The 12663-nt window shown below is 42.6% G+C and overlaps 2 protein-coding genes across 3 annotated transcripts in view; one reads left to right on the plus strand and one right to left on the minus strand.

The window, feature by feature from the left end:
* The window catches only part of GLDC (glycine decarboxylase), a 55066-nt gene extending 42553 nt beyond the window's left edge, over nucleotides 1–12513 (minus strand). Inside the window, exons 1-3 of one of the 2 annotated variants that reach the window (XM_080372298.1) lie at nucleotides 12167–12513; nucleotides 11965–12043; nucleotides 2803–2938 (exon numbers count right to left, since the gene is read on the minus strand). In XM_080372298.1, coding sequence (XP_080228424.1) covers nucleotides 2803–2938; nucleotides 11965–12043; nucleotides 12167–12379 — 428 coding nt within the window. In that variant the 5' untranslated portion in view covers nucleotides 12380–12513. Of the gene's footprint in view, nucleotides 1–2802; nucleotides 2939–11688; nucleotides 11937–11964; nucleotides 12044–12166 lie in introns of those variants that run through there. The other variant, XM_080372299.1, reaches the window with a different exon arrangement.
* Nucleotides 12514–12544: 31 nt separating this feature from the next.
* Nucleotides 12545–12663, plus strand: part of KDM4C (lysine demethylase 4C) — a 308684-nt gene continuing 308565 nt past the window's right edge. Inside the window, exon 1 of the mRNA XM_080372288.1 lies at nucleotides 12545–12656. The gene's annotated coding sequence lies outside the window, so the exon portion shown is untranslated. The remainder of the gene's footprint in view (nucleotides 12657–12663) is intronic.

Consider the following 12663-nt stretch of genomic DNA (forward strand, 5'->3'; position numbering starts at 1 on the left):
TAGTCTCATTTTCAGCCAAGAATATATTTTGTTCTGAAGAGCTCCCTACTGAAATCTATCCCTTTGTTTCCTGCCTCCTCCTAGCAAGTCCCAGTATTCTAAATACTGCAAAGACCTTCACTTCCATGTTCACAGACTTCCATGAACAATCTTTCACAAACATACATTGCATATCAATGCATAGAGTCCATCTTGCTCTAATGAATGCCAAGCAATGAGAAACTACAGGTCATGTAAGAGACGCAGAATTGGTTAGAAGCAGTAAGCCTGTGCTTACAGCATTTCCCTTGGTGCTGCAATGTGTTAGCATGGAAAGTGTTACACACTCAGTAGATGCAAGGAGATGTAAGGAGAGGTTTGATTTCTTAAACAGCTTCCATGAAGTCTGTACAATTGCTTTTCCACACAAACAAACACATATACACTCTCCAACAAACACTCTAGCCATCACTTTAGACATCCAGAAGCGTAGCTTTTAGACATGTGGTTTGACCTTACTGGACACTCCAAGAACATTTCTGGATAGACTCTCCCAGCTGTTTCATCAACAGCACAGTTTTTTAGGATTTAAAATATGTAGTTCATTTTGATCCACTTACTTTTTAACTTTTTATTTTTGCCTCTAGTGACTGATCATTTGCTTTGCAGCACTGTACTGGCATATTAAGACTGTGTATGTTGCAAATGAGTGGGGATAAGGCCAAACAAAACTTTGTATACACGTACTGCATAGATGCCTTGAGTCCAAACAGTGCAAATTTTCCATCAGTTCAAAAGTTTGAGATGCAAATAGAGCAGACAAGTCTGAAAATACATAGTTTGGTGGTCCACAGATACACAGACCCATTTATGGCAACCGAAAGTACAAACAATATAGCACAGAATCATAGAATCATTTAGGCTGGAAAAGGCCTTTGAGATCATCAAGTGCAACCATTAACCCAGGACTGCCAAGTACACCACTAAACCATGTCCCTAAGCACCGCACCTACAGGTTTTTAAAACATCTCCAGGAATGGTGATTTCCTTACTTCCCTGGGCAGCCTGTTCCAGTGCTTGACCACCCTTTCAATGAAGAAATTTCTCCTAATATCCAATATAAACCTACCCTGGTGCAACTTGAGGCTGTTTCCTCTTGTCCTCTCCCTTGTTACCTGGGAGAAGAGACCTACCACTACCTGCCTACAGCTTCCACTCAGGTAGTTGTAGACAGCAATGAGGTCGCCCCGAGTCTCCTCCAGACTAAACAACCCCAGTTTCCTCAGCCCCTCTTCAGAAGCCTTGTGCTCCAGCCCCTTCCCCAGCCCCTTGCCCTTCCCTGGACACGCTGCAGCCCCTCTACGTCCCTCCTGCAGTGAGGGGCCCAAACCTGAACACAGGGTTCGAGGTGCAGCCTCACCAGTGCCCAGTGCAGGGGGACAGTCCCTTCCCTTGCCCTGCTGGCCACACTGCTTCTGACACCAGCCAGGGTGCTGCTGGCCTCCTTGGCCACCTGGGCACCCTGCTGGCTCATGCCCAGCCGGCTGCCGACCAGCACCCCCAGGCCCTTTCCCACCAGGCCCTTTCCAGCCATGGACTAATATGACTTTAGTTGGGGGGGGGGGGGGTGTGTTTTCTTTATTTATATATATATATATATAACTTTTAAATACTGCTTTTATTAAAATAAAAATTAGTTACTAATAAAGATGACAGTTATTATTTTAATACAGTACAAAAAGGAAAAGATGTCACCGACTAGACAGCAGAGAACTTCTAAACCAAATGAGACAATGCAGGGTATCAGTGGCATTTAGTCCATTGGAAAGCGAGACTCTGCATTAAATGTAGTTTTTCTGTTGCATCATTTCTAAGTTACAGTTCTTTAAGAGAAATGTCAACGCTAAATGAGTATTTATAATTAAATCTGAGTGCCTTTGTCAGGAAAAGTCCACCAAAGACAAAACCCGACTATTACTTAATGCTGTTCTTAAGTTATAAATCAATGCATTATTTGTCTTTTTACATTTAAGTGGAAAGAAAAAACAAAACAGATCAATAACATTCAGATTCATGTCTGTCAAGACAGACCATTCTTTTGCTTGTCCCAAACAACTGAAATGCCAGCTGGGTGATGAGAACAAAGTACGGTATTTTCAGCCTCTTCAAACATGAATTATCAGGTATTGCTGCCTAACTGTTTTCAGGCACCAGTGAATAATTTGTTCAGACAAGAGCCTACTTTATGGATATACTTTTAAACTCTTGAAGGTCTCTGGTTTAAAAAAGAAGCTCGAGAAAGGAATACCAAGAGAAAATCCTTTTACATTTTCTTCTTCCTTCCTTGTAAGGCTTCTTCCTTCCTTGTAAGAAAACCATAATCAGAGTATTGTATAGTATTCAACCACCTCTACCAAAAATTTCACACACCAGCGGAGGAGGGAGCAGGTTTAAATTTAGGCAGAAGTTAGGAAAGAACTGCTTTAGTTTAGGAGTCAAGTATGTATACTTCCTGAAAGCAAGCAAATATTCCTGTTTTATTTAATAATAAATACAAACTGTGAGTAGAAGTCAATCAATGAAATATTTCACAGAAAAGACATCTTCCAATGTCAAAAATATTCTTTTTCCTCTCTAGCTTCCGCATGAACAACACAGTTCCTCCACAGTAGGATACACATCAGTATCCAATATATGAAAGCCTATATGAAAGTTTTAGTCAAAAAAAACAGGTTTGCAGTGTATTTGTCTACACTGATCTGTAAGCAAACTTCAAACATATAGTTATACATATGCATTTAAAAAGAAAATGTGGTACATTACCATCCTGCATTCTCCAACAAATTCCGTGCAATGGGCTGAGGCACTGAGCAGTTGTAATAACCCATGCCTATATAAGACCTCCATATCTTGTTCTTGCTTGCAATATTGTATAGAGTTTCAAGGATTTCATTTTCACCTAATTGAAAAGAAATTATGTCAGAAAATTACAGCTGCATATAATGCCAACAGTTTTTAACTGAAATGCTTTGTACCTGTATAAAAAAAATGCAACATTGGTGGTGCAAGTATAAACAGTACCAGAATAAAGCACAAACCAAGAACAGTAAAGATAAAATAATAAGCTGGTGAAATATTCTGGGAAAGTTTAAATTCTGCCAAAATTCTAGAAGATGCAAGAACTGAATAACAGTGTTTCAACCAATGTGGAAACGAGAGTATGAGAAATAGTTGTAGGCAAACAGCTTATGGCACTCCTTTTGTGCTAATGCACTGTACATTCTGGGTCTCTTGCACGTGCATTAAAAAATACCTCAGAAGGCACCTCTTATTAGCTAAACCTTGCAGAATCAGCACTGGATGAAGCCACAGCCATTCATAACTATGATTTAGTGTTTCTAACAGAGCCATATGTGCACACCAAGCACCCAGGAGTAATTTCTCCATTTTTATTTTCTTGCCTTTTCCCTACGTAGCTGATAAAATGGAATTTCTTTTAATTCAATTTCAGTGTGCTTCACCAGTTAATTAAAAAAAAAAAAAGTGTGAATACAGTATTTCTAGCTTATGAAATTCCATTTAAGATTAACTTTCAAGTGAGTCTGCCAATCTAGTCTAGGAAGACTACAACAGAATGCTTTTGAAGTGGTCAGATGGAAAGCATTTGCCCTCCCTCGCTCCCTCCCTCCCTCCCCCAACTATAATTTGGTCTTTGGTCTTGTTTCTACACACTTCTCTGTGCAAAAATCACGATCAGTCAACTTGCTCCTACTGGTCAATGAATAATGCCACCCAACATCTGCAAAGGTTAAGATTTACATAATATTTAGTACCTGAGGATGCAGAAGGACAGTCAGGAGGCTGTCTTAAAATCACACAGAGAGATAGGTCTGCCCAGCCTAGAAGACCTGGATGGAATTGGACACCAACTCTCCTTGGTGAGGGGAGCAGATTTTTTTCCCTCCAGTCTGATTTCAGAAACTGCACAACTGGGGCAGTTGCATCAAGTTCCGTTTATTCTTCATTGCAACTTGAAAAGCAGACTGGAATATAAGGCTACAAATCCCGAAAGCACAATAGCTTAGGCCCTGGATGTCTCAAAACCTATTACCACTCTGTAAATTTCACTCTGTACTCCAGCAAGAGAGATCAAGTCAAAACAGTTAATGCTCTGGAATTTGGTGGCAAATAATTTGCTAGGTTTCAAATTAATTTTTCCTGCAGCCATAAACAAGGATATTATAACTTGAGCTCTGGTTTCAGAACTCACCTCTCCTCTTCCTGTTACTCAAAGTGCTACTATTGCATTCCATGTAGAAATACTAATTTTTAAAAAAATCTGGTTTTCAATTAATTTCCTCCACAGTCACATTGTACCTTCCGCAAAGTTATTTTTTTACTGACGTTCAGTTCTCACTTCAAAGTTCATTTCTGCTCTGCCTTTTACTCAGTGCTACTATTAGATCTAATGTATAAAGACTAATTTCTTTTTCTTCAGTAAACTGCATTTTTTTCCTGGAGACTCAAGAGTCGTGTTTATTATACTTGAAATCTGCAATGCCCATGGCAGAGTATACTGAGCAGCTCCACTCCCAAATACTCCTTCCACAGTTTATTCCAGACAGGTGTACTCATTTTATGTGAGAGTTTTAACACTGTAGAGATCTTCCTCCACCACTTGCAAAACAAAAGTTTGATGACAGACAGTTAGGGTGCCATTTGAGAGGGAGGGCTGTATTCTTGCAGAATTCAACCACCAATGATTTTTTGAAAACTGTAATGAATTTGCTTAACTCCAAATGCAGTTGAAGGCTACCATTCAGCTTCCTAACTAGCCCTCTGTCACACACAAAACTGCATTGACTGTGATTTCTGTAGTAAACACATACCACAAATACTGCACTATGTGCCAAATAGCATCTCCTTTGTTTGCCTAACTAGAGGTTTCTTCTAGACAGTCATTTCTCAGCCAATATAGCTAACAATTAGCACATGAAGCCATTGAATTTGTGCTAGAGGCTCTGAAATAAACCAGTTTCCAGACTGATCCAAGGCACAAAGCAAAAAGCCTAGTGAGACTGTTAAGCAGTTTAGGGAGCAATTAAGCTTAAGAGTTGAACCACATCCCACCTAGAAGAGCTACACTGATAGATCCCAACACTGAATACCTTTCTAATTACTACATTTTTATGAGCTACCTGTGAAGACAGTTACACTACTAGTTTTAATCAGGGTGGTGAGGTGCTGGAGAGCACACCCCCTCCACTCCTGTTTTACCCTTCCCTGCTCCTTTTGTCACTACGATGGCTACCACAGCAGTTCATCTCGAATATATATCATCTCCCACATTTGGTATGCCTCTCTGAAAAGAACTGGGATGAACACTCCTTCCCGTATGCCTTGAAGCAGTTCATCACAGCATGTCTTTAGGAAGACAGCTGATAAGGAGCTGCACTCCTGAGTAACGGAAGCCAATAGCCCCCGGTTTGTCTGTACAGCCTGGCTTACCTAAGATCAAACATAAATCCGTGTAGATTTACGATGAAGTAATTTTCACCAGTTCCGTGTTTGCTGTACACTGGTAGGGTTCTGAATTCAAGCAAAACTGACGTAGACAAGGGTGAGGGAAATTAACACATATGTTGGGGTCCAAAGACTGGAGAGCAAGGTAAACCATTCCTAACAGCATCCTCAGCACCAACAAGAGGGGTTGTGAGAGCCAGGCTCTCCACAGCAGTGCCTGGCAGGAGGGCAAGAGGAAGCAGCACAAGCTGAAACATGAGAGGCTCAGGCTGGAGACAGGGAGAAGCCTTTTCCCCCATGAAGACAGCCCAGCAGCAGGGCTGGGGCTCCATCCTTGGTGGTTTGGTGTTCCAACTGGGTGAGGTTCCCAGCAGCCAGGTCTGAGCCCATGGCTGAGCCTGCTCTGGGCAGGGGCTGGAGATATCCACAGTCTCAACACGCTCCTGTGTCTCTGTCAGTAGCTGTATTTCCCAAACCATCAAGCCTACCTTTTAGAAGTATACTCCCATAATGTTATTTGTGAAAGGGGTCTAACACTTTATTGGTCATTCTGTAAATAACTAATGCTAGTATAAAGGCAGAAGAATGCTAACAACAAGTGTAATCTTATGTATGCTTAAAAATTCATTTTCCAATTCAAAATGCAATTGCTAAGTTTCCAGTTTGGTCAACAAGAGTGTCACCAAACCTAGAAGATTACAGAGACATTTTGTGCTGTATAAAGGATATACCGTGGAGCATATGTAGTGGAAACAGTAGATTCTTGTAAATATTTATTTATTTAAAGCTAAAACATACAACAACTAGGATTCTGGCAAATGTCAATACATATAGTTGAAAAAACAGAGCCTGCAAGATGTTGTTACTGACTCTTGTTTTTGAAATTCTCCCCAACAACAGGTCAAATAAAGCTATATCCAAAATGGAGAAATAAAACAGAAAAAAATGACTATGTTTAAGAGATGTTTGGAAACTGCCCATCACATTCAGCTGTTTCCATTTTTCTAAGACTACATGGTCTTAGAAATGCCTGTATCTGCTCTTCATTTTATTGGGTGTATACTATAAATTCTTTAAGAACCTTGTTCAGCAAAAAATAAAATTGCCAGCTAAGTCACTGCAGTTGATCTTTATTCTCCTCATCAACTAATGAGATAATATGATAAAGACAGTACACAGCATAAAGTTCACTGATCTTGCAGTACTGTTATCTTAGACCTGTGGAGAAAATTCACTGAGGATCCCAGCAGTAGTTCTGTAAGAACACTTCATGACTGCTACACCCACAGGTAGAAAAGACAAAATAAATCACAAAAAAAAGTAAGAGGGAGTAAAATGTCAGATTATAAAATGGTAATACTGTTACTTCTGCTGCCGTTTCTGTAGTTAGGACAGTAGATTTGCCTTGAACTTGTGAGATACCTGCAAAATAATATGGCATCCAAAAAAGAGAGAGAGACAGACATTAAGACAGAAGGAACAGTTATACAGCTTAAAAGTTAGTTATACAACTTAAAACTTACACCACAAAAGGGATGAGACCATTTGATACAGTTTTGTTCACATTATGTCAGGTTCTAAAAAGAAAATAATCTAGCTTCTGAAACCAAGGAAGCAAGATCTTCAGCTGATGTAAGAAAAAGGGGATTAATTTATTTCTCTTGCTTTAGCAATTAATTTGATCTCTGTTTGGAAAAAAATAATCACACTACATTGAAGCAAAACAGTTTCAAAGCACTGTCAGACATGTAATAACACTGCAGGAGACAGCCCAAGAAAACTGCCTGTTCAGGTACTTAGCGCAATCAGCAGCTTCCCAAGAGATGGGTGGAAAGCCAGCACCATCTGTTGCTCCTCCTTTCACTCAGGCCACCTGCACTCATCCAGCTTGCCTGGGCAACAGAGGCAACCAAAGGATGCCACAAGGAGCAGAAAATGTGCATGGGCTGAGCGCCGGCAACATGCCTGCCTTTCTCTGCCCTAGCCCCAAGGCCTGCTGCCTTTGGAAAAAGGAGCAGCAGCCCTAAAGTGCTGTGAAGAGCCAAATGTGACGAGCAAAGCACCAGTGATAGTAATGCAGATTGCTGCACTGCTTGTGGCAGTGCTCTGGAGGACCAGTTACCTCTACTATAGCCATCTAAACGATACAGCGTGAACTCCAGCAGCAGGGAATCTGAAATGACTACATCAGCCCTAAAAATCTGACTAACATTAGGAGGTGATTATAAACTCATCCAGAATTAATTTTTAAGCAGCATTTTCAATACAATATCATAGTTAAAGTAGATTTAACTGCATAAGCAGTTACATTTGAAGGCACAAATAGTCTGTCTTACAATATGACTGCTTCTGAGCAGTATCACTTTTTAAAATGTTTAGACTAGAGATCCAATTAGTTTTTTGCACGGATTTTACAAACCAATATTCATAAATTCTAAACTTTGAGAATGTAACTGGGAATATTTTTGAAGAAAAAATTATGGATGAATTTTTAGGTTCATTTTTTAAATAAAATTCTGAGCAAAAAAGAAATACATAAAACATGTACAAAGCCTATCCATTAAATAAAGATAGATGTACAATAGCAGCATTGCAGGGATAACTATTACTGATACAGACAGTAGATTTGCAGGGACAAAGGAAAGATTACTCTTATATAAGATGATCTGATTTTTTACTTCAAATGGGTCAATCAGTGACATACATACGTGCTAAAGCACCTTCAATACCTGGAGAAAAGCTGATTGTTCAAGTGGGAAAAAAGCTCTGTAATACCAGCTGATCACAATTAGGTATCAAACAGATATCTAGCCTTGTTGTAAATGTTGCCAGAACGCAAGTTACATGCCAAAAAGAAACATTTTCCCTTAACTACGCAAGCAGAAAAACCTGACTAAAAAAGCCCCCCTTCCAGAACCAGCTGAGGTACCAGACTGCAACCTTCTGTTTACTGGAGACCAGGCATTTTGCTGTTTCACCCTTATTGGCTTTCAGTGGCATACTCAGGTGGTTTTATGACACTGTCAGTGGGCTCATGGCAGCAGTCACTTTTTAAACGGCTTTTTTCTTGGTCAGAAAAGGGACACATACTTCTGTCCTATTACATACCCAAGGAAGCCACTCATTTCAGAAACCTCTTAGCACAAACTACATTCCTTGTCTCCTCCATCACCGACTATGTCTGTACAAGACAAGACCAACCAATACAGGAGCACTAATAAATATTTGGAAAGCATTTCTACCATAGATGCACTTGTGCCAGCAAAGCTTAGTGTTTACCAGAATGGATTTTTCATTCATACATAAGCAAAACAAATGCCCAGTTAAGGCTGGAGGCTTTCTTTCTCAAGATATCCTGTCTTTCATGGAAGTCATGAACCTTAACCCTTCCACTGAAGAGTAGGGCTGTGCTAAAACGTCTAGGAAAAGCAACATGTATACAAAAAGATTGTGCTTCTACTATATATCTGGGGGTTTATTTTTGAGCTCTTTAATACAAGCTGTGTCTGCAGGAGGATTTTTTTTTTTTTTACTTCTATTGCATACACACAGCTGATAGATTTTCTTTTAGACGATTTGTTACATTACCAAGGGAAGGGTCTGTAATGCAGAACAATCTTTCCTACTGCCATACCTAATCAGAATTTGAGACATTCATACCTGTCAAATGTCCATGCCTGAGATGAGTCTCATGCCTGAGACTGAGAAGTTAAAAAAAAAAAAAAACAAAAAACACAGCCACAAATACAACTGCAGAGAGCTACGATATTCACCTAGATGTATTGTTTATGGTGTGTGGATGGTTTTCTTGGAAAAAAATTATCTAATTTCTATCTAAAAAAAATTATCTAATTCTAGCTGTAAGCATTGATTACAATGAGAATTCATTGAGATTTCAATGTGACTCCAGTGCAAGCTCAGCTGCATTTCCTGATACAAAGGAGTAGCTCAAGTACAGCTGATTTGTTCAGCTGCACTCCAGCCTGTGGAGTCACTATGACTATGTTTTGTAATTTAAGTTATACAAGAAAGTGGGAGTGTATATTTAAACCACTAGGAACTGTTGTATTAGAAATGTTACAAATGCTAAAGCTGAACAACATGTTTTGAATTGCCTTGCCCTGTTCTCTCATTGTATGTATGAGTTTGGGGGACAGCGGGAGCAAAACTGTCTTCATACAAATAAAAAGAACATGTTTAGAACAGAATATAGTTCTCATGACACTTTCCCAATTTTGCTATTTCCCTTTAATACAAGGGGTATGGTAGATAAATAATATACCATACTCACATAAGAAACTCCACACTGGTGATTGGAAAGACAGTGTTCTTTCTAACTGTACATTAAGAAGGAAGCAAGTTTTACTCAGACTACAGTGTCCTAGGTACAAGATGTTCAATATGAAGTTGCACAGCTTTAAGCCAAGGCTTTTAACTTTCCTTTTATAAGCTGTAGAGTTTTCTGCTACCAATGCAGTGGAAAACTACAAAAATCTACACATTAAATTACAGAAGACAGTTTGTTCATCACACTGGCTGCAGAAGAAAAAGCAGTAGTGTGCAGCTGAGTTTTCTGTACCTCATGCAAGCATCTCTTTTGAAAACTCACTGCTGCATGCTGTGCAATGTGAAACTGCATCACAGTCACATTCTTTCAAAGTTTACTCTAAGAGAACAAGAACAGCATAGCAAGTGGAGCAAAATGCCAGTGAACTAAATACACTCTTAGCTAGTGAGGTCCTGCTGCACAGTGAGAACTTGTATACAACAGAACATAAACTAATGCATAACAATGTAGGCAACATCCCCTTTAAAACTGTTACGCAAACCAGCACAAGAACACATATAACTGCACCAAGATTTTTACTTATGTTGACATCACTGGTTTAGTTTTCAATAAAGTACAATGATTTTAATGCCCAGCTGTACTGTATCACTTTTATGTGTGTTTTATAATGTAAAACTTCATAAGGGTGTAATATACTAAATAAAAAAAAAGAAGTTTTGAAGAAGTAGTTATTAGTGACATTCTACATTTAACCCCTTCTACAGATCTAAAAATATAATAATCTAAAGTTATTTTACTTGCAGGTAAGTGAAAAATCACTCACCAGTCAGGGAGTACCTTGATCAAAATACATTAATTACAGGAAAATATGCCAAGCAATACTTTCAGCAGTTACACAGACAGGAGAAGGCAATCAAATTCCACTTCTCTACCCCCCTCCTCTTCCCCGTTCTAATACAATAGGAAGTTAAAAATAAATAATAAAATAGCACTGCACTAATAAAACAGTTTAAAGTAGAAACTTTCAGTCAATATGGTATCTCTCCGTATTGCATCTTTTCAGGCTCTAGTTTTGCCAGCTGTTCATTGTGGCGCTGCCTCTCACGTGTGATGTCATCTTGGAGTAACCAGATTGAACTGGCCGGGAACCTCACCGGAGCTGCAGGCCTTAAGTTTACACTTAAATTACAGCGCATAGATGAGCAATAAAAAAAAACCAGTGAGAAGGATCACATATTCTACAAATCGGGCAACGCATCTTGACACAAATGTTAAGTTAATGCTGGTGTAACTGCCTCCACCAACTGAACGGCCCACTGAGCTTTGTTACTTTCCGTGGAAGCGCTGACCTAGGTGCATTTTCAGGCGTTTCTTTCACTCTCGGGATTTCCAGCATAGTGCTCATGGACATCTTATCAAGATCGCAGTTAGGCAGAAATTCTGTGCTGTGAGTGCTAACTTTTAAAAATTTTAATATCTAAAACCTCAAGCTTTCTACAGCAATTTGCGGAACTATCGTGGTGCCACAATTACTAGCTCAGAGGTTTTGTATTCCTGCAGTTTACCCACCTCCCGCAATCAGTTAAATTCTAAATGTGTAACCATTATACTGGAGGCACAGGTTCTGCAAATTAGAATATGCAGGTTATTATTGAGGGGAGGGACAGAAGACATCCTGCAGAAACTAAGAGCCAACAAAAGACTGCGTTCTGTCTGAACTACAGCTCACACTCCGGAGGACGATTTTTAGCCAAACTTTTCCCTCCCTATCAGACCCTCGGGATAAAGTGAAGGCACTGTTACCACGGTGTCGGGGCAGCCCCCGTCTGCCGGACACGTTTTCCTACCGACTTCCATCACGAGAGCAAGAAACGCAGCAGCCGGGACGAACTCCCTACCGAGTGAAGGTGCAAGTGCCGGTGCCGCTACGCTTATTCATTTACCCCGCACTTCACTTCGGCGGGGCGCGCTACCGGCTCCGCGTTTCAGCGGGGAAACTCCGCGGGGGGGGGCTGAGGGGGGAGGGGGGCGGGGCGCACCCCAAGGCCCCCACCGCGGGCGCCGGCGGCCGGAAGGAGCCACGGGAAGGGCAGGCGGGGCTGGACCGGAGGGAGCAGCGCGGAGCTGGGGGAGGCGGGGTGTCCGGGAGCAGCCCGGGCCATGCGGTCACTTACAGACGTGGTCATCCATCCTCAGCGGCCTCCGCAGACGGATGCTGGCCGGGATGGTTTTATCCATCAGCTCCTCGACGCTCTGCAAAGAGCCGACGGCACGGCGCTGTTAGCTCCCCGCGGGCCGCCACAGCCCGCGCCGGGACGGGGACCGGCCGCACCGCCCCCTCCGTCCCGCACGGCGCGGCGCGCCGCGGGCACCCACCTGCACCCCGACGGCTCGCAGCATCTCCTGCTTCTCCCGCGGCCGCGGCCCGATGTGCCGCCGGGAGAAGTCATCGTGGCGCGGCAGGAGCTGCTCGATGCACCGCGCCGCCTCGCCGCCGCCCCAGCGCCGCTGACTCCCCGCCGCCGCCCGCAGGTGCCGCCGCGTCCCGCAGGCCGCCAGCCGCCCCCACCAGCGCCCGCAGCTCTGCATGGCCCCGACGCCGCCGCCGCCGCCGGGCACCCACACTTTGTGTGCGGCGGGCGGTCCGGCGCGGCCCCGCCGGCGGCGCCAATGGGGCCCGGGGGCGGCGCCGCGCTCGCCCCGCCCCGCGGCCACCTGCCCGCCCGCCCCCCGGCCGTCCCGCCCGGCCCTGACCCCGCGCCGCCGAGCATCCCTGCGGCGGGGCGCGGGGCGGGGCTGGCCGAGCGGAGTCGTCCTAGGAAACGGGATTTTCCCCCGCAGAAGCCTGGCTCGGATGGAATAAAAGGTTTCTG

This window comes from Falco punctatus (assembly GCF_963210335.1).
Source record: "Falco punctatus genome assembly, chromosome: Z".
Taxonomy (NCBI): domain Eukaryota; kingdom Metazoa; phylum Chordata; class Aves; order Falconiformes; family Falconidae; genus Falco; species Falco punctatus.